Source organism: Drosophila innubila, chromosome X (assembly GCF_004354385.1).
Source record: "Drosophila innubila isolate TH190305 chromosome X, UK_Dinn_1.0, whole genome shotgun sequence".
Classification (NCBI taxonomy): domain Eukaryota; kingdom Metazoa; phylum Arthropoda; class Insecta; order Diptera; family Drosophilidae; genus Drosophila; species Drosophila innubila.
The window spans coordinates 24,104,195-24,124,618 of NC_047626.1; the positions used below are offsets into that span (position 1 = coordinate 24,104,195).

Below are 20,424 nucleotides of genomic sequence, written 5' to 3' on the forward strand. Positions count from 1 at the left end.
CAACTCAATTCCTGTTATTTTTTGATTTTCTATGCAACATATCGGGTGATGAAAAGCTCATTAAGGGAATACTTGATTGATGCTCGATTGATGACAATAAAAAGTTATTTGAATTTAATGCTAATCAAGCTAGAGAAATAATATTTAGCTTTTGCGGAAATGCAGTTGCCTTTAAATGTAAAAGCAATTGTCACACTGCTAATTTAGCATTTATTTATTGTTTTTTTTACAATACTATATTCTTTAAGATTTACATTTAAATTAATTGCCTTTTTCATATTATTGTTTGAATTTGAATTCGAAAACGTTATGCACTCAGCTTTCAGCAACTCAACAGAGCTGTAACAGGCCATGCCGCTGTTAACTAACATATTTTTGAGAAATATGTTTAAATATCATATTTTTAATCAGAGGGCACAAATCGTTGCTCAAAATTTAATGGTTGTCTGTCAAATAACTGTTATTTTCGGAAACCTAGAATATGAACGAAAATAAACATTCAATTCTGTTATATGTTTTCTGCTGTTATCGTTCTTTTTCGATTTTTTTTTCACATGTTTTATATATTCTGAAGTGTTTTTGTGTATTTGCGTATTTAGTTTAGTTTAGTTTTGCTAACTATAAATATCCAGTTTTGACAAATACTTACAATAAACATGTTAACAAGTAAATTATAATTTCGGCGAATTGCGAAACCGAGCCTATTCAAATATCATGTTGTCTGTTATTTGCGTCCTATGTTTTTAGCCAGTGTGAAATGCAACAGTCCATCTACCTCGACTGTGAGAGACCCTGTACTTACTTACTTATAATAATATATACAAATAATAAATTTGTGTATTTATTTTAAGTTTTATAAATTTTTTCCTATTTTATAGGTAAAATTCTGCTCATAATTCTGTAAAAAAAATTTTAATTTGTATGAAAATACCTTTCTCTTTAATATTTCGACTACAAATACATGCATATTAATATGCACAATAAATTTGAAAGTGTATTTATAATTCATCTTAAACTTATATGGGAAAAATTTATAAATCAACGTTTATGATCTTTTGCTGTACCATGACCAATGTTTTGAAATTTTATCACATACTAAGAATATTAATCGACATTTAAAGCTTTTAATACCCTGTAATTGAGTGTAGCAGTAATTGGCATGAAACAATTGTTTTTTAAAGGTCAGAATTCATATATTTATCTCTATTAAATATGCAACTAAATTAGTAAACATAACCGCCATTGGATCCGTACTGAGTATCGTGTCCGGAGGAGACAATGGAGGAGGAGGCGCTGGAGGTGGCACCGACTGAGTATTTGGGCAATAGGTGAGCTGGGGTCACCGTATCGCGTCCAATGACAACGGGCACATGAGTCTCTGGATTGAATTCCTCGATGCCGTTGGAAACCTGCTCCTGGTACAGATGAGCTGGCGTTATGGTATTGGCACCAATAACCACAGGTGACTGTGACTGATGCTGTTCCTGCTCCTGGACATAGTTGGCGTGAGCAATGCGATCAGCCTCTGGAATGAACTGCTCAGGTGTCTGAGTATCAGCTCCAAGGTTAAACGACTCGGAAGCTGAAGCGGACTGCAAATGCTGTGGGATCAAATGCTCGGGCTGATAGCTGCTGGAATCGCCTCCGGGAATAATCTGAGCTGAAGCCTGAGTCTGGGCTTGAACGTAGTTGTAGTGGGCAATGCGATCAGCTTCAGGAATAAATTGCTCCGGAGTCTGAGTATCAGCTCCAAGATTGATCGACTGCGTTGTGGAGACATAGGATGCCTTCAAGTGTTGGGGAATCAGATGAGCTGGTTGATAACTGCTTGAATCGCCGCCAGGAACTAACTGAGCTGATGCTGATTCCACATGAGCTGCCTGCAGATGCTGTGGGATCAAGTGCTCTGGTTGATAGCTGCTTGAATCTCCGCCAGGAACAACCACTTGTGCCTGTGCCTGTTCCTGCACATATTGGGTATGAGCAATGCGATCAGCTTCAGGAATAAATTGCTCTGGAGTCTGAGTATCAGCTCCAAGATTGATCGACTGCGTTGTGGAGACATGGGATGCCTTCAAGTGTTGGGGAATCAGATGAGCTGGTTGATAGCTGCTTGAATCTCCGCCAGGAACAACCACTTGTGCCTGTGCCTGTTCCTGCACATATTGAGTATGAGCAATGCGATCAGCCTCGGGAATAAATTGCTCTGGAGTCTGAGTATCAGCTCCAAGATTAAACGACTGCGAAGCTGAAGCGGACTTCAGATGCTGTGGGATCAAATGCTCGGGCTGATAACTGCTGGAATCTCCGCCAGGAATTGCAAATTGAGCAGACGACGAGGGGGATGAGGGGGAGCTATAGCTATAGCCAGCAGCTGATCCAAGTTGAAGATGACTGACATCGGCAGCGACGACGCCGATCACGGCCAATGCGATCACATAGAATTGCTGAATTAAACATATAGATTATAAGCTTTTAACGGGCGGATTATAGAATTATCGTCGAACTTACCATGTTTAGGGTCGGGGCTTTCAGTTGATCTGTTGTTGCTGTCACAAAAGTATCAAGTTTTTATACGAAAAATACCGAAACAAATACTAGACAGAGTCTGTCTGTCAGACTGTCTATGCTAATTGGTTGAGTTTATTTTGATTTTGAAATCTATTGTTTTAATGAACATCAACGAAATGCCTAAAAGCAATAACAAAATCCCATATAGATTGTCTCATCGTCAAACACAAACATATATATATATATATATATAAATCGACATCTACGAGTATCAAAAAAAAAAATCTTTGATTAGAACTTCTCTGGACTGAACGGCCTTCATTAATTATGATCTCTCTTTTTCTATTTCTCTCTCTGTGTCTGCGCATTCATTAATTTAATAAGTAGCTAAACAACAAAAATTAGCGCATTTTATTTTTATTTTTTAATATTTTTTTTATAATTTTTTATTATTTTTTAGCATAGTTTTTGTAATGTCATAATCGGCTTGAATGAAACCAGTTTAAAGTAGTTGGAAGTCATTGCAAAGCCTGAATCTGTCATCTCAAAAAGCAATAACCCTGTTTAAAAACACATTATTATAGCTTATCAACTCATATTCAATCAATAATTTTGCACAAATCAATGCTTTGAGCCAACTTGTTTACTTTTTGTACCCTGCAAGCCAAATAATCGGACAATGAAGGTATAAAGATGCGCATGACAGATCGTTCTTTTCAATATAAATTGTTAATCATTATAGTAAATTTAAGTATTTTCTATCTGTTATAAAAATTTTATTTAAATCGTTTACTTGACTTTGAATTTTTATTCAGATCTCGTTTATATTATTTATGAAATAAAATGAAGTCGCTTTTGTGTAAATTTACAGGGAATATTAAATTCAAGCAGACGCGTCTAGAGCATATAAACTAGTTTCTGATATTTGTTTTGATCAAATTAGCATTATAGCTTTGTTATTTCTTTTTATTCGTATTTTTTTTTATCTTTTTCTGATAGACTTCAAAAACTGTATTTTGAAAGTGGGAACTTAAATTTAAATAAATTTTGTCATTTTCCAGAAATAAATCTTGAAAGTTCCTCTACATATTTTAATGAAATATAACTAATATAATTTTCAACAAATTTCTTAAGCTTTCGTCCCAAGATTGCGAGTCCTTTCCGTTGTGAAATTCACTTAATTTTCTGATTGTAAAAAAACCAGTTAAAAAGTTATATGAATGTTAATAATATCATGTTTTTTGCTTTCATATATTTTAATCTGTGGCCAAAGACTTAATTTTGCAAAGAGTCAATCGATAATGTTGATTATCAAATGATTATATGGCTGTCATTAGTTTCTTTCTTATGGGAAACATATAATATTTTGCTTAAATTAGACGTTAGCTTTTTTTATCCATACATTTTTTTAAAAATTTTTATTTTTTTTCATTCGACTGGTTTTGGCCCAATGATTTAAAAGCCGCGTTACATAAATATGTTAATATATGCGCTTTTTATATTTATAGATGGCTTAACAAAGAGTTTTATTCAATTTGTTCAAAGTGAAGAACCTTTTGGGTAAAAAAGAACGTTGACGGACTCATAGAATGCCTGTGATTTTGAAAATATGTAAGGCAGGAGGATTTTATCGATTCAAAAAAATTAATTATTTAATCTTTATCCGAAAAAAATTGTCACAGCATAAAATTAAAAAAGTCTTTTCCTTTTTTGCAAACATACATATTTTACTTATCACGGCCAAGTAAAATTATCAACTAGCCTCTAAAGAATTTCAAAAAGCGCATCTTATCAGTCGGAAAATACTTATATTCATTATTTTCTTGTTACCTACGACTCAATTTTCTTAAGCATAAAAGTTCATTATTGTTTTTGAAAATCTCTAACACAGTTAATTTTTATTTAAGTATAAGACTACTCTTGGCAAGGGTATTGTACCAATGGCTCCTCTATCAGATTATAATTTTATTTATATTTTTTAAATTGTTTGAAGCTTCTTATGAAACTCGATTTTAATGTAGCATCCAGGAACATAAACGGGTTTATTATAAGTATATATTTTTATTTATTTTTTTTTTTGCATCTATTATGCATATTAATTTCACTGTTTTCGGTTTTTTCGGTTTTCGTAAATTTACATGTGTAAGGAACCCCAACTAGTTCTTGTTTTTCTGTCATGTTTTTGCTCTTATTTGCATAAATTATGCAATTCTATAAATTTCTAGATTTGCTTCATTGTTTTCGACAAACGCTTTTAGGATTGTGTGAACAAGAAAGGGAAGACCAGTTTTAAGCAGATCAATCGATTTTCTTAGTTTCAGCCACAAACTAATCGGCTGGTTCTAATAAATCTACTATTTAAATCAAGCTGATAAAAAAGACGAGGCGTGATTCAAGTTATTTGAAAGATTTATTGACATATACTCTCAATTAAGTTCCGTAATAAAGCTTAAACTTATGCTAGCACAATATAAAATAAAATACTTGTTTAGTTAACACGATGTTGCTCGTGGTTTTATGAACATAATCTAAAATTACCTCAATTAATAGAGTTGAATTTTTTAGATCTTAAAAAATGTATTTCAAGCAGATGTAACTAATAGTAAGATATGCATTTAACTCTGTTTACCAAAACTTCGACTTACTATTTTATTTTAATCATTGTGTGTTGATTGCCAATCGATCAGTCAGTCGATCAATCAGCTAGTCGTTATATAATTTAAGGCAAGCTCTAGCAATATTGATTATTAGTATTAAAAGTACTGATTTGCCAGACTAATATTTACACACCTAACAAAAATCAAGTAGCATTGCTTTTAATATTGTTGTCTTTTAGTGTACATAATAACCAACCAATTGAATTAAAACAAAAAAATTTTTATTTGTTTTTAATAAAATGATGACAAACCCGTTGCAAAGTCTTTCAGAAGACACGATAGGTGTAAAATATGACCAATAGATTAAAACCGCAGTCATATATCAAACATCAAAACAATTTCAACAGCTAAAAACAAGTGTTCCCTAAGTTGTTTTTTCAACTCTTATTATACACTCATAATATATCGGGTAGTAGAAACAAAGTGGTTAGGAATGATGATAGCGAATAGATGATGATACCCTTTTCAAAAAATATATAAAGATACGAGGTCTCACATTTAAGGAAAAGTTTTCAACTAAAGTTGTGATCCAGTAAAGCAATTTTTTTTACCCTGTGTTACGTAACTTTGTCATATTGCGGCCTATCAATTTTTTTCCATCACTGTCCATTTTTTTTTTTCATATTTTTATTTTTCGTGACACTATTTTCAAAATTCAATTTCTTTCCATCCTTGTAATTTTTTTTATATATTTTTTTTTAATTCAATTTTTTCCCATCAAAGGGTATCAATTGATCGATATATTTTATTTTAAAAGAGTCGTCAAAGAGATTGCATTGATTATTGTCTGTTTGAGGGCGAGGCGAAGAAATCAGACAAGAGTCAACTGACAACTGGTAGCCGGCTTTTGAATGCGGTTTGTGTGTCTGTTGGCCAAATTTGCCCATTGGCCTGTATTGTTTGTGTTTGGCAAACGCTGCCAAAACACGCTGAGGTCAAAGCAAAGCGACGCTAAACGCTAAAACAATTGCGGAACAACCTCACATTATTTAAGTATGCCTCGAGTAAGTACATATTTATGTACAGTACATCAAGTAATTGATTTGACAAAACAAAAAATGTCTCATTTATGTATTCAATTTTAAATTTATAAACAAATTAATAAGCCAAATTTCTTTATTTGATAATAAATACATTAAAAAAAAAATAAATATGAAAGAATTTTTTTTCAGAATAAAACCAAATATGTTAATCTTTTTATTTTGTCAAATCAATTACTACGCATACTGTAGCATGTGCAAGTGTTTTTGGAGACTGTTAACATATTACATATGAGCTTATGTAGATATACCTTTAATATGTGAGAAACGTATATAAAGAGAGACGATCGAAGACGAAGTGTCATTCGTATTTTTGCTGCGATTTGTTGCACTATCTCGAACCGGGAACACATAAATGTTGTTAGGCCAATGCGTGTCTTATTGTTTTTTACCGTTTGTTGATGTCTCTTGTTGCTTTGCAACATTGCAACTGCAACAGCAGCAACCAACAACAGAGAAGACACAACACAACAGACAAAGCATCGACAACCATTTAAATAACTTGCGCTGAATTGCAAACATTTGTGTGTACAGCTCTAAGTGTGTACTTATTACCAAATGTCAGTATGTGCATTTAACGTGCATCTATTTATTTCTCAAAAAAAGCTTACTCCAGTCCCACGCCCTTTTTCTCCTACTCTCTTGTTGTCCCACACAACAGACTATTGCTTGGGATATCGGCAATCATCTAATAAATTGACCTTAATTAAGGAGCATTTGTGTAAGCCGAATATTTCTCTAATTTTTTGATATTTTTCAACTCTTTACTGACTAAAAAGTAAACATTAAAAGCCCATGTAAATTTTGCATTTTTTAAATTTAATTTGAATATCATGAATATCAAAGCTATGACTTATGCGTTTTAGCTGTAATTTCTTGAATTTCCTGATATTTCTAAAAATAGAATTTATATCTGAGTGTCATTGAAACCAATTTGGTCTTCTTCTTGTTCTACAATTCATGTTTTACAGCTAGTGCGTTATTGAGAGACAAAACTATAGAGTCAAATATTGCATATTCAGGCCTGCAGTTAACCAAAGAGTGCCTCTCCCTTTGCCCCTCCCCGTGCCAAGCCTTTTAGCGAATGGAATGCAAATGCTTAACTGAAAAGTGGCGAGGCTACAGATACAGCTAAACAAATTAAAGCCAGTTAGTTTCTGGTATTCATCGCTTAATTCAATGGGCAAACATTTAAACCGAAAGTTGGTCGATGATACGTAATTTGATTTACCTAATGAACGCCGAAAGCAGCTATAGAATCGTCAATCTATCTTCATTTCTTTATGTATCTCTTTGTTAAAGACGCTAAATATTTACACCAATTGACGCCTGTCCAAAGTTGGTTCCAAGGCTTAACACATTTTGATCTAAATATACATTAAAATATATATATATATATATATGAATATGCCTTCATAATTTATGTGATATAATTAAAAACTCTTTGGCAAAGTTAATTATATTACCACCTTGTGAAACAATAAAGCTATTAAATTAACATGATCATATTTAATTAAGGTCTGAGTTCAGAGAAACAACTTTGAGGAGATTTTAAAATATCTTTTTTTAGCCTCTTAAATTACGCTGCATTTTTTTTGTTTAATAACAATTGAAATACAATTTAGTCTGAAATAGGTTTTTTAGTTGCGAATTAAAGACGTCAATGCAAAAGAGTTTTGCAGTTTGTTTCTGATAATGGAATTGACGACCTTGGCTAAATCTAACTTTTTTTTTGTTGGGTCACGGCCGATATTAGTCAAAGGATAGATCTAATAAACGTGCTGATGTAGATAACATAAAAATAATCAAATAAAAAGGAATTCAATTGAAAAGGTTAAATTTCAATTTTTGTAATTGTTGCAGCTTCATAATGATGAAGGGCAACACAGCTTGGGAAAAATTAATAGATTAAAAATAAAATTATTTTTAGGTCACGATAAACTAAAACGCACAGATCTTAAGATCGGTAAAGAGTTTTGCAGAGTTAATTAATTGAAAAATTACTTTACAAGCTATAATAATAGTTAGGTAACTGAGAAATTTGAAAAGTTTTTTTTATAAGAAATGGAAATAGATATATTTTTTTCGGCTAATTAATACAGATATAGATATTATTTAGCTTTTAACATTTCCCACAAATATCAATTATATAACTTCTAAATTATTTTTAGATCAATGAATTCACATGGGAGTTCTTCTTAAGCCTTAATCCCGCATTTTGAAGATTTAGTTCCGAACACTCGAATATAATGTGATGGGAATTTGCATAGTATTGTCATAGAATATACAATTGTTTAATTTCGCTGACATCTTCGATAAATTAAGACTCGGTAGCAGCTCCCCTCGGATGGTTCGTCGGTCGGTCGGTCGGCAAACCAGTTTCGATGCCAATGAATGGACTCGACTTCTGCCCAACCTAGCAACTTTTTGCCCGCGTAATTTGCTAGCAATTACAGAATCAAGTTCCAGTTCAGGTTTCAGATAGTTTCGATTACTCAGGTGCTGTGTCTGTCCGTCCGTCTGTCTGTCTGTCTGCGTGTAAATAACACTTGTTTCCCGCAGTGGCATTCAGATAAATTAATTGACAAACTGTGATTGGCATAATTAGCAGCATTTTGAGATCTGCCAACGGCATGCCATCAATTTGTCAAATAATTTTATGATCATCATCAGGAGAACTGCATTTAATTGTCAACAACATTATCGAATACTTTAATCAATTGCAGTCTTAAATTGTCAATTTAGTTTTTATGTCTATCATTTATTTAAATGTAATCATATACAATCATATTCCGGTTAGTGAAAACTTCGAATATTTTAAATTACGAATTTCTAAATATATTTGGAGGTGTCTCAAAAAATACTCATGTTCCATACAAAATAAACAACTTCCCCAAATACTTAAAACAAATTGATATATTCGATTTACGGCAATCTTCACACTTTAATCGTAGGCCTATGTTCCTGTAGGTGCATGTTCATACATATCAAATATCCCATAATAGTCACATGTATTATAAGTATATTCATTTTTTAACTATTATTCTTCTTCGGGGGATTCCTATGAATAAGCAATTCAAATCTTCTGCTCATTTGCATTTGATTCTTGAATACATCGAATATTTTTAGAACATACTTTTTTTTATTTATTTATTAAATATTTTAAGCTCATTAGTACAATATTTGAGAACCTTTATTAGGTAATCAATATGGGTTTTGCCGTTTTTCTTTTTAATACTAAAATCAACGAATTATGAACGAATTGTGCGGTAACTGTTAATTAAAGCTTGTGCTAAGACATGTTTTTTCTGTTTTGTTTTTAGTAAGAACAAAATAACAATAATAAGATGCACAATTTTAAGTAAGTGTCTACGTTTGTTGCTGCGCAGCAAAAATACATATGCTGTATAAATATAATTAAAATCAAACTAAAAAAATTTCGGTAGAAAAAAACAATTTCGAAAAAATTTAAAAATGTCAATGTGTTGTTTTACACAATAATTATTCCGGTGAAACCAAATTACTTGAACGAAAAAAATAATAATAATGCAGAATGAATTTAGAAGCAAAACCGTGATCAAAATTACATTCTGCTTAAAAATCTTTTCAGTTTTCACAAAGCTCTGAAAGTTTGAAGTTGGTCAGACTATTATTTTGAAACAAACATACCAAATGAGGAAAAACTATCGATAATATCGTTTATATGTATGCGTTGAACTACTATTTAGCATTCTGTAAGCTTTGACTTGTATTTATCACACGCACGTAAGTATGCAATGCCTTTTTAAGTCTGCAAATGACAGAGTTCTAAGTTACGAAGAAGTAATGAATTTGCTGTTTGGACTGCCAAAATAATTAGGCTAATAAGTCTAATAGGCATGGTCTGCTCAGATTGTTGTTGTTGCTACTGCTGTTGTATCTCTGTGTCTTTTAGTTTGTTCGTCTTTTGCCCACTTTAATTAGCACAAGTGGCTGGTAGTCGTAAAAGAAAAAACGTTGCCTACTTTTAGGCGACCATTAAAAATTAAATGCATATCAAAGAAATAACTGGCGGGCAGGCAAAAGCAAAAGCAAAGGCGAAGCCAACAACAAGAAATTGTCTAAGTAAAAGGCACTAAAATATTACGTGCACATATGCAGAGACCTCGATGAATCTAAAGACGATGATGAGCAGTTGTATAGCCCGAAGCCACAAGCCCAAACCAAGTCCCAATCCCAAGTGAGAGCAATCAAGCAAAATGAGGTGCATTTTTCGAGGCAGGATAAAATAATGCCCAAAAATAATCAGAAGGCGACAGAATGTTGCATACAATGTGGCGTCGCACAGTGGGACAAACCGCTAGAAGAGCGTGTATCATTGAAAGTAGAAAAATCTCTGTCTGTTATTTCTATGTGTTTTATGTAAATCATATATTTTTTTTTAATATATTATAAAATTTGTTTTTTTTTTTTAAGTTTATTTAGTTTATGTAAAATATAAAAAATTTAATTAAAGAAATAATATTCAAAAATAAGTTGCATATGACTTTTGTCGTCATAGAAGCTGAAACATTTATTGCTCTGGATAGCACACAGATTTTTAAATTTTAATACTACAATAAAAAATAACAATTAATGGATTAGGAAAACTATACCATATTCGAGATTCGAAAATGATAATTTATATAATCTAATCTAGCATTTTTTCCAACTGTACTTCAACCCGACAGCTCAAGGCAACAGACCCAAACCGAGACCAAGACCGAGACTGGATAGGATGGATAGGTCTGTGCCTTGTCGGTCTCGTGTTAATTATTTTGCTAAAATATCAACAGCGTCAGCGACAAAAGCCAAATTTGACAAAATTTGATGTGCGGCCCGAAAACTGAAATGAAAAATCGCAATTTCCGGCGCTCCGATAACCGGCGGCTACACTTATATATATATAGATATATATAAATATATATTTATCTATATATGTAAATGCATAAACATGTATATATTGTGTATATTTCTATACTTATAACAATGAGAACGGACGACAAGCTGAGGCGGCTTAATGAGTGACGTCTGGTCATATTAGATCCGATGCATGACATTCTCTAGCTTCTTCTTCTTCTTGGTATGTCCCCCTGTGTGTATGTGTGTGTGTGTGTGTGTGTGTGTGTGTGTGTGTGAGTTATGGCGCATTAAGCTTAGCTGCAGCAAAAGGGTGAGCATTTTTGTTGTTTTTGTTTATTATTATATATTTTTTTTTTGGGTTTGAGTATTTTGGGGGGATGCTTGGTTGGGGTTTGGTTCCGTCTTCTACTTGCCATTTGCATTATTCATGTGCTGCCTCTGACGCTGTAGTTTTATTTTAAAGCCCAAGCGTTCATAAAAACTCAACTGACAAGTGCATTGCATGGGCGATGGGTGTGGGCAGCTTACAGATACCCTATGCTAAAGTCCAAATCCAATTACATTAAACAAGTAATTGGAATTATATGAATTAAATTGTTGAAATTAATGAATAAATTTTATTTATAGCAAGAACAAAACTAGCTTGAAAATGATATTGATAATTATTAAATTTTTGGCTGTTGCCTAGTGTAATTGGCTTTGTTTTTAAACAGATTATAGATAATTTAACCATTTGGTAATACAACTTATGGGAGAACTAGCATTAGTACTGTCAATACTAATTTAGAAGGAAAACTCAAATTTGTAATCTTATGATAAAGCAAATAAGGTAAAAGTTATACAATAAAATTAAACTAAATTAATTGTTGACATTTTTTTTAATTGACTCTAAAAAATAAATAAATGTATTTTAAAGACAATCTACAAAATTGTTTATTTAAACAAAAAGTAAAAATTAAATTAAATGTTTTTGCATTAACCAAGTGCTGTTAATTGTCATGTGCAGAGTATTTCAAGTTCGTTGTGCGTATGTCAAGTAGTTACTCCACTTCTTGTTGCATTTTACGTTCCACCAACGCTTTTGATGGCTTTTTTGGGGCGTCGTGTGTTGATGTTGATGTTGATGACAGCGCGGCTGCCATGATGAAGTTGTCGTTGATGATAATGACGGTGGCAACCAATGATCATGATGATGATGATGGGGATGATGAGGATGATGATGAGGCGGGCAGCCAACGCTCGTTAACTTGCCTTTAAGTCAAGTAGTTTGACAATCTGGCCAACAAAATGAACAAGACCAACTGCAAAACGAAAGACAACAACAGTAACAACAACAACAACAACAACAACAACAACAAAAAAGTGTTATAAATTGCATTTAGTGTCGAGCCAAGTCATTGGTGATTTGTTATAGCTGCCAGGCCATAAAAGAGTGAAGAGGCAAAGGTCATTCCAAAGACAGAGAGAGAGAGAGACAACACACATTGATGAAATGCCAGTGGCAACAATACAAATATTCCATTGGGCTTTAGTGCCACATATGTAAATTGGGGGTGAATGCGTTTCAAGTGCCAACTGGCCTGGTCAACTGTAGAATTGTTTACAAATTTAATACAAAATGCACACAGAGAAGGAGGCCTAGATGTGCATATACATATGCTAAAATAACGCGCCAGTCATAAACTAAAGACTTTGTTTACAAATTAAATGCAGCATGCCACAAGCAACAAGCGACAGCAACACAGCAAAACAGCAACACAACAACAACAAAAGAACGACATCGACGTCGACGTCGACATCTTCATCCATTGGAGACTAAAGTCCCCGTAAACAGAAAGCTCCAAGCTCCAAAGATATGCACACAGATACACATACACTCAGCACAACATGTATTCGCACACTCATTTTTCAAAAATTCAATGGATATTGTAAGTGATAGTAGAGTAAATTTTTTTTTAATTAAATAAAATCCTCCCATAATTATAAACATTATTTTAATTACATGAAAACCGTAAAAAATTAATGTGAAAATCACACCAAATTTTTTGACCACCAACTTCAAACATTTTAAACACTAAGTTGACGTATTAAAATTTGTTTTATTTTTAAAAAAATGTAGTAAAAACATTCCAGAATCATGTTGAACTCAAGTCCGCAATTCGGGTGTACGAATAAATGTTGTGCTGAGTGTAGATAAACTAGAGACTAACAGATCCTACATACTTATGAATGCGAGCTGACCAGATGGACAGTCGAAGCTTGGATATGCATCCGGACCAAGGTTAGGCTCGCTCCTGGCGCTTGGGTGTGATGTCTATGTGAATACTGTTGTTCTTGCTTCGACTCTGAGCCTGAGCCTGAACCTGTGTCTGAGTTTGAGTCTGAGTCTGAGCCTGAACCTTAGTCCAAGTCTGAGTCTGACTGTGGCTCATGCCCCAATGTACTTTATGCCCACGGTATGCAAAGCAGGGCGGCCGCTCTACAGCTACATGTGTTTTACATGAATTTTAAATGATATGTTAAATAAAATGCGCAGCTAAACAGCCGACGGGCCCAACGACGAAGACGACGACGAGGACGAGGACGACGACGAATGCGTGGACAACACGCAGCAAACGGCCAAAGCTGAGCTGAGGAAGCGCCAGAGCAAGCGAGAGAGCAACAGCCTACAGTGTGTCAAAAACAGCTTAAATTAGTTTACAATAATCTTTTTCTATCAAAAAGAAAAAAATATAATAAATAAAGTTAAACAATTTATTGTTATTTTTTACTCTCTTAAATATGTTGATCCTTTAACTCAATTTTAAGCAGTTTGTAATATATGGGCTAAGAGTTCCATTTAAATTCCATGTCAATTGTATTAAAAATGTTTTTGTGTGATTAAAATCAATTCTTATAGATATTGGCTTACTTTTCTGCGAATCTTCTCTTTTTCCTTTATTTTTTTTTTTTTTTTGATACGTTTTATTAATATTATAAGCACGCTTAATGCTAAAAGCTTAAAGCATTTTCAGTGAAATTTTAAGAATTAAGAGAACAGGTAAGTAACAGATTTTTAAAAATGGCAGGGTTCGAACCCAGCTATTTTTCAAAACTGTAGTTCTAGTTATGTGACAGGTCGGCGACTCTAACAGCTGAGCCACGGGAAAAGCACTTCAAAACTCTTTAAGTCAGTTAAGGAATTAATTACATTCATTTGTCAATTTATATTATTGTAGCTTAAAACTGATTTTAAATGTATTTCTAATATTCTTAGTTAAATGTAAAATACTTGCAAAACTTTGAAAATCTTTTAACAAGTGATTCAAATAATATCCCAATGTGTTTGAGTGTAATGCAGATTACACTGCTTAGAAATAAATCAATATTTAAATGAATTAAATAATATATTAAATTTTATTGATTAATATTTAATATTTGACTTGATGTTTGCATGGGTTGCAACCAGTGTGCGGCACATCTAAAAACTATGCAAAATTTATGCGAATCTAAAATATCTGCGCTGCACATGCGCATGAACTCAAGGCTCAATTGTTCAGATACATTTATATCTTAAATACAGGCAAAACTGGGCGCTGCTGCCGCTGTTGCTGCATGCGGCGGCTTGTGGCATGTGGCATGCTGCACCCGCTGGCTGATACAGTCGCATTTGTAGTAGTTGTTGCAGCTGAAGCTGAAGCTTATGCTGATGCTGAAGTTGAAGTTGCAGTTAGCGAGTCGAGAGTCAGAATCGAGAGTCGAAAGTCGAAGCTGGCCTAAACCGTTTGCCGGCTGCTCTGCCTGATGCTATCAATTCAAAGTCAAATGGGGGGACAACAAAACAAATCGGCGCTGCATCTATAATGAGCCAAGGCCTGGCCCCAGAACCCAAAACTCAGGCATCAGGCATCAGTCCCCAATCTTCAGTCCTCAACTCTCGGTATCTAAAACGTTTGCCATATGGCTTTTGGGTTCCGGGCCATGTTTCTTTATTCTTTTCTCTCTCTCTCTCTTTTTTTTTCTATTTTGACTTGCATGCCCGCTCATTGAGTTGTTGCTGTTGTTGCACGATGTCTGACTAGGGACACCCACACACACACATACACACACACACACACACACGGACACACGCAACGTTGTGCGTTGCCTTAAGGAAAATTCTGTGTCCATGTCCAAGTCCAAGTCGCATTATTTTCAACAACTGATCAAGTGACTCTCTACACCTTCTCCTCCTCCTCCTCCTCCTCCTACCCCGTTAACCCCTCTCCCCAACCAGTGATCACTCCTTCTCTGATTGGAAAATTGTTGAATGCCGCACAATTGAATCGGCCAGGCCCATAAATGTCTTTATTATGAGCCAAGTGCTTTGGCCAATTTGCTCAAGTTACTGCCGAGAACTGTTGATTGAAACTGTCCGAATTGATCTCAATTTTCTTCCTCTTCTACATTTGCAATCTTAACTCTAAGTTGAAGATCTTACGTTTTTAGGCAATGCACAATTTCTGGGGACAAATAGAAAGATTGTGATGTGAATATTTCAATGAATTCGCAAAAAAATATTTAAGTTAGAGGGTTTGAGTTAGAAAAATTTGGGTTAGTATATCTTAAGCATAAGTTGGTCTATATTTCTATTTATTTATTTTTAAATATGTATATGAAAACAAATATAAGTTGTATTAGATATTTATTTGAACTATATCTAAGAAATCTCACCAGAATATAAATTCAGTTCATTTATTGGACAGATAGAAGAGAAATTGCGATATTACAAATTTTGTAAAATCACGGGACTTTTATGATAATAATGTAAAATTACAAGATAGTTTAGTAACTAAAAAAATATTTGTTGAACAAAATAATAAAAATTTCTAATATTTGATTTTAATAAAAAAAAAATATATATAACTATTGTTCAATTTCTATTTAGAATTCAAATCATAATGTTTACTTTTAATTTTTTTATTTTCTAGAATACATTATTACAAAATTATATATCTGGAAATATCTTGTTGTTTCAAATTTTTTTTTTTTGGCTATTTTTGTAAGATATTTCACGCGATTGCTGCTTTTCCGTTAAGAATATATATGCTGAAATAGATGTATAGAAGATAAATCAATATAAGACAGACAGAGAGAGACAGAGAGAAACTTGACTATATACAACACCGTGGTAGTCTCAAGTTGACCTTAATTCAATTTTGGAACGGGGAATACATTTAATTTACAAGTTTACCGCAAGCTGTGATCATTGCCGTGTTGCATTCAATAACTGTGCCAAAGTGCAAAATGCGCAACACCCACAAGAAACACCCAATTTTAGGCACCTTCAACAACAACAGCAACAACAATAACAAGACTACACAATGTTGGCCATTAAATTGCTGATGCAGCAAATGCAGGCAACAATTTCTTTAAACACAGAGCTCGGTTATCCAACTTCCATTGCAACTGGCAGAAGTAATAGAAAAATAGAAAAGGATCTGAGACTCCATTGAACACCCGAATTTGCAATTTTCGAGTTAGGCTTCGTTTTGGCCAGGCCCAGAAATGGTAGGCGAGTAAATTATAGCATTGACTTCACAACTTACACTGAAAGAAAAAAAGTGAGGCAACGGAAAAGTCGTGAATTAAGTTTTAATAAATGAAAGATACGATGATGTATGCAGATGATAAGTTTACTTTAGTTTGATAACAAAAAATTGGTTATATGAAGTATAGATTATTTTTGCGAGTGTACGAACTTCGACTGTTTAAGGCCAAAGTGTTTTCTTTTTTGTGTTTTTGGGACAACGGCATCTCTTTAACGCTTAACACGTCGACACACGGTTCGTCAACTCTTTTGGCTAAGTTCCCATGGAGCGAAAACGAGAATCGCGAAAATCGAAATGAATAACAAGTGAGAAAGTTTATCTTTGGCACTCCAATTATTTGATACTCTTTTGTTTAATGTATCTGTGACCTTCTATGACTGCTATAATATGTAGCAGTTTGTTCGGGACCAAATAAAATCGGGATGCACAAGAGATTAACAAAAATGTTTCTTAAAGATATGGTTGATTTTCGAGCGATCCATCTTATCACAGTTATATGATATAGTGGCTCGAACTTAACCAAATCTAATCAGGATGTGTAAAACAATACCAAATACATAGATTATGCAATTAGTTGCAATATTTCTAAAAACAATAATGTTTTTCATGTTTTTCATAGATTTGGTTGATTTTCAAGCGATCCATGTTATGACAGCTATACGATATAGTAGGTCGAACTTAACCAAATCTAATCAGGATATGTTAAACAATACCAAATACATAGATTATGGAATTAGTTGCAATACTTTCGAAAACAATAATTTTTTTTCATAGAAATGGTTGATTTTCGAGCAATCAATCCTATGACATCTATATGATATAGTAGTTCGAGCTTAACCAAATTTAATCAGGATGTGTAAAACAATACCAAATACATAGATTATGGAATTAGTTGCAATATTTCTAAAAACAATAATTTTTTTTCATAGAAATGGTTGATTTTCGAGCAATCAATCCTATGACATCTATATAATATAGTAGTTCGAACTTAACCAAATCTAAACAGGATGTGTAAAACAATACCAAATACATAGATTATGGAATTAGTTGCAATATTTCTAAAAACAATAATTTTTTTTCGTAGAAATGGTTGATTTTCGAGCAATCAATCCTATGACAGCTATATTTTATAAACAGATCCATCCGATATTGCGTGCAGGAAAAATACAGACCTTTTTCTTTAAGCATTACATTTATTTTTTGCATTTCCACTATTACTTAAGAGACTAACAAAAATGATAGAATTTTGTTATATTTGCAAAAATCATTGCGATAGATTGAATACTGATAAACTAGTGATATAGAATATAAAGAAAATGTATATTTTATGGAGTTTCGAAAGGCTGTTTTAATACGTTTCGAATGCGTGGTCAAAATAGAAATACCCGCTGCAAGGGTATACAAATATTGCCGTGTTTTCCTTTTACTGACATGATTACCTCTGTGTGTGAGTGTGTGTGTGTGTGTGTGTGTGTGTGTGTGTGTGTGTGTGTGTGTGTGTGTGTGTGTGTGTGTGTGTGTGTGTGTGTGTGTCTATGACCATATCATAGATGGTTAGATACGATTGGCCAGATATAAGATTACACATGATTGTGGCCGTTGCAGGAGGCACTTGCTCGGCGTGCAACGTCTATCGATTATTATCTATCTATTTTGGCAGAAATCGATCGTGATCGATTTAGGGCTGCTGCTGCTGCTGATGTTGCTGCAACACAGCCACGACGACGCACACGCTGTTGTACTGTTGCTTGCCACAAAGGTTAAGTGGCAAAATGCCTCAAAAATCTTGTCCAGTTGGTGTTGCAACTTGCAACTTGCAACATTGCCGGCAGCATGCGTGTTCCCCACTCGCACTCCCCCATCACCGAACTGTATGCCACATTCATTCACATCCACCAAGTTGTTAATGTGGCAACAACAACAACTCCAGCTTGGGGGCATGCCACAACTTCTACACGAATTTTCCACAAATATTTTTTGTCTTTCTATTTCTATTTTTTTTTTTTGGGCGCGGCAAGTGGCAAAAGTCGAAGAAAACCAAAGATACATAGGTAAATAGTTCATATGCTAACCCAAAATATAATTTTTTCCACATAAAATTCATCAATATCAAATCATGAAACATGAATACTGAAAATACCAAAAGAAAGTGTGAAAAATATTTTTCTGAGCCTCTTAAAAAATTATGTGGTTTGCATAATTTGGGCTATTTTTTATGGTTTAGCTCAGTTGCTTTGTCATTTTTTCTTTTAAATGAAACTTTAGCTAGTAAATATATTTGTTATCTAATTTTGTTTTAAAGGAAGTATTACTAAGTGTTAAACAAAAGTATATTTGTCGATAATGAAAGCACATGAATTGGGTGAATCAAAGTTGGCATTGGGTCAAAATGTTGGATTTGAACAAGTTCAATAATTTCGTAGCCCTAGTTTTAAAATCACAATCGGTATGTGCACACATACATTTGTACTTTCATACAAAGTAGAATAAAAATTTTTGTTTTTATGTCAAAGTTGCCGTGCAACTATAACAGAATTACACGTATTTTGTTTCGGCTTGTGTGGACGTGAAAGAATTGCGAAAAGTGGAAGAAAACCCGAAAGCAATAAAAATGCCAGTGGATGAGAAAGCATATTTTGAGGATCAACCCGGAAGGAAATTCGATCGCTGTTTGGCCAATGGCATTGTTAAGGGGGGCGGGGGCTTCGTCGTTGGAGCTGTGATATCATTATTATTTTTACGCAGACGCATGTGGCCAATATTGTTGGGAACAGGATTTGGGATTGGTGTTGCCTATAAGACATGTGAGAAGGACTTGGAGACATTCAAATAAAGCAAAAATTATGAAGATGATGAAGATGAAGTTAAAGAATTAGAATGGACACAAACACAGATAAACACACACACACACACACGCACATACAGGTTAAACTGATACAAAATGATATTTGAAAAATGAAGCAATGCCTGAAGAACTCTCAATTCGTCTAGGTTTTATGTTGTAGTTGTTGCTTGTTGGACTGCCAATTAAAATTCAATAAAAAATACATGCAATTCCAATGAAAATGATGCACTACGCGCTTATCACAAAATGGAAAATCTTCAAATCGGGGCATGACTAGAAGCAATCAGTACGAGTTCCATGTAAAACAGTATCTCAGCAAGATCCTCAACAGAGAGAGAGAGAGAAGGAGAGAGAGAGAGAGAAACGAAGAGAGAATGAAGGCAAGTTTAAAATCTTTGTTGCCGGGTCAGCAACAAAGTCAAGTGCAACAACAACAACAACAAACTAGCGAGAAAGCTTTACACGGGAGTGCTCGACTACGAAATACCCTGGTCCAGTACCTTAAGTAATACGTATTTGCACTCACTTACATACCTATAAAAGTCGAAAGCTTCGTACGTTCCTGTCTCCGTGTTGTCTTTTTCTTTCCTTGGCTTAAAACTGCTTCAAATTGTTTCTTGCATAACTTTCAAATTTTTTATCTAAAAGTAATGAAATTTTTTGATCAGATTGAACCCAAGATACTTGTTGCTTGTAAAAAATTTCAGTTCGATGGATTTAAAATTACTCTTGTTATTAGCATTTTTTCGATTTGTATAAGAAATGGGCGTGGCAGTCAAACTTTCAAATAAACTCAACATGTCTGCTTGTCTAAGGAGTCTGCATACCAAATTTGATGCTTCTAGCTCTTACCATCTCTGAGATCCTTTGGTTCAAACACTTTACATTCATTTGTTTCCTTAATACGATCGACAGTTTAC

The 20,424-nt window shown here is 33.8% G+C and overlaps 2 protein-coding genes across 2 annotated transcripts; one reads left to right on the top strand and one right to left on the bottom strand.

The window, feature by feature from the left end:
• Nucleotides 1–1,114: 1,114 nt before the first annotated feature.
• LOC117790481 (putative testis-expressed protein 13C) lies at nt 1,115–2,529 on the bottom strand. Its single transcript, XM_034629941.1, has 2 exons — nt 2,512–2,529; nt 1,115–2,447 (listed from the first exon to the last, which is right to left on the bottom strand). Exons 1-2 carry the CDS (start codon nt 2,512–2,514, stop codon nt 1,224–1,226), a joined length of 1,227 nt encoding a protein of 408 aa, XP_034485832.1. The 5' UTR covers nt 2,515–2,529; the 3' UTR covers nt 1,115–1,223.
• Nucleotides 2,530–19,079: 16,550 nt separating this feature from the next.
• LOC117783825 (MICOS complex subunit Mic10) lies at nt 19,080–20,061 on the top strand. The gene has a single exon (XM_034621376.1). It carries the CDS (start codon nt 19,271–19,273, stop codon nt 19,490–19,492), a length of 222 nt encoding a protein of 73 aa, XP_034477267.1. The 5' UTR covers nt 19,080–19,270; the 3' UTR covers nt 19,493–20,061.
• The last annotated feature ends 363 nt before the right edge of the window (nt 20,062–20,424 follow it).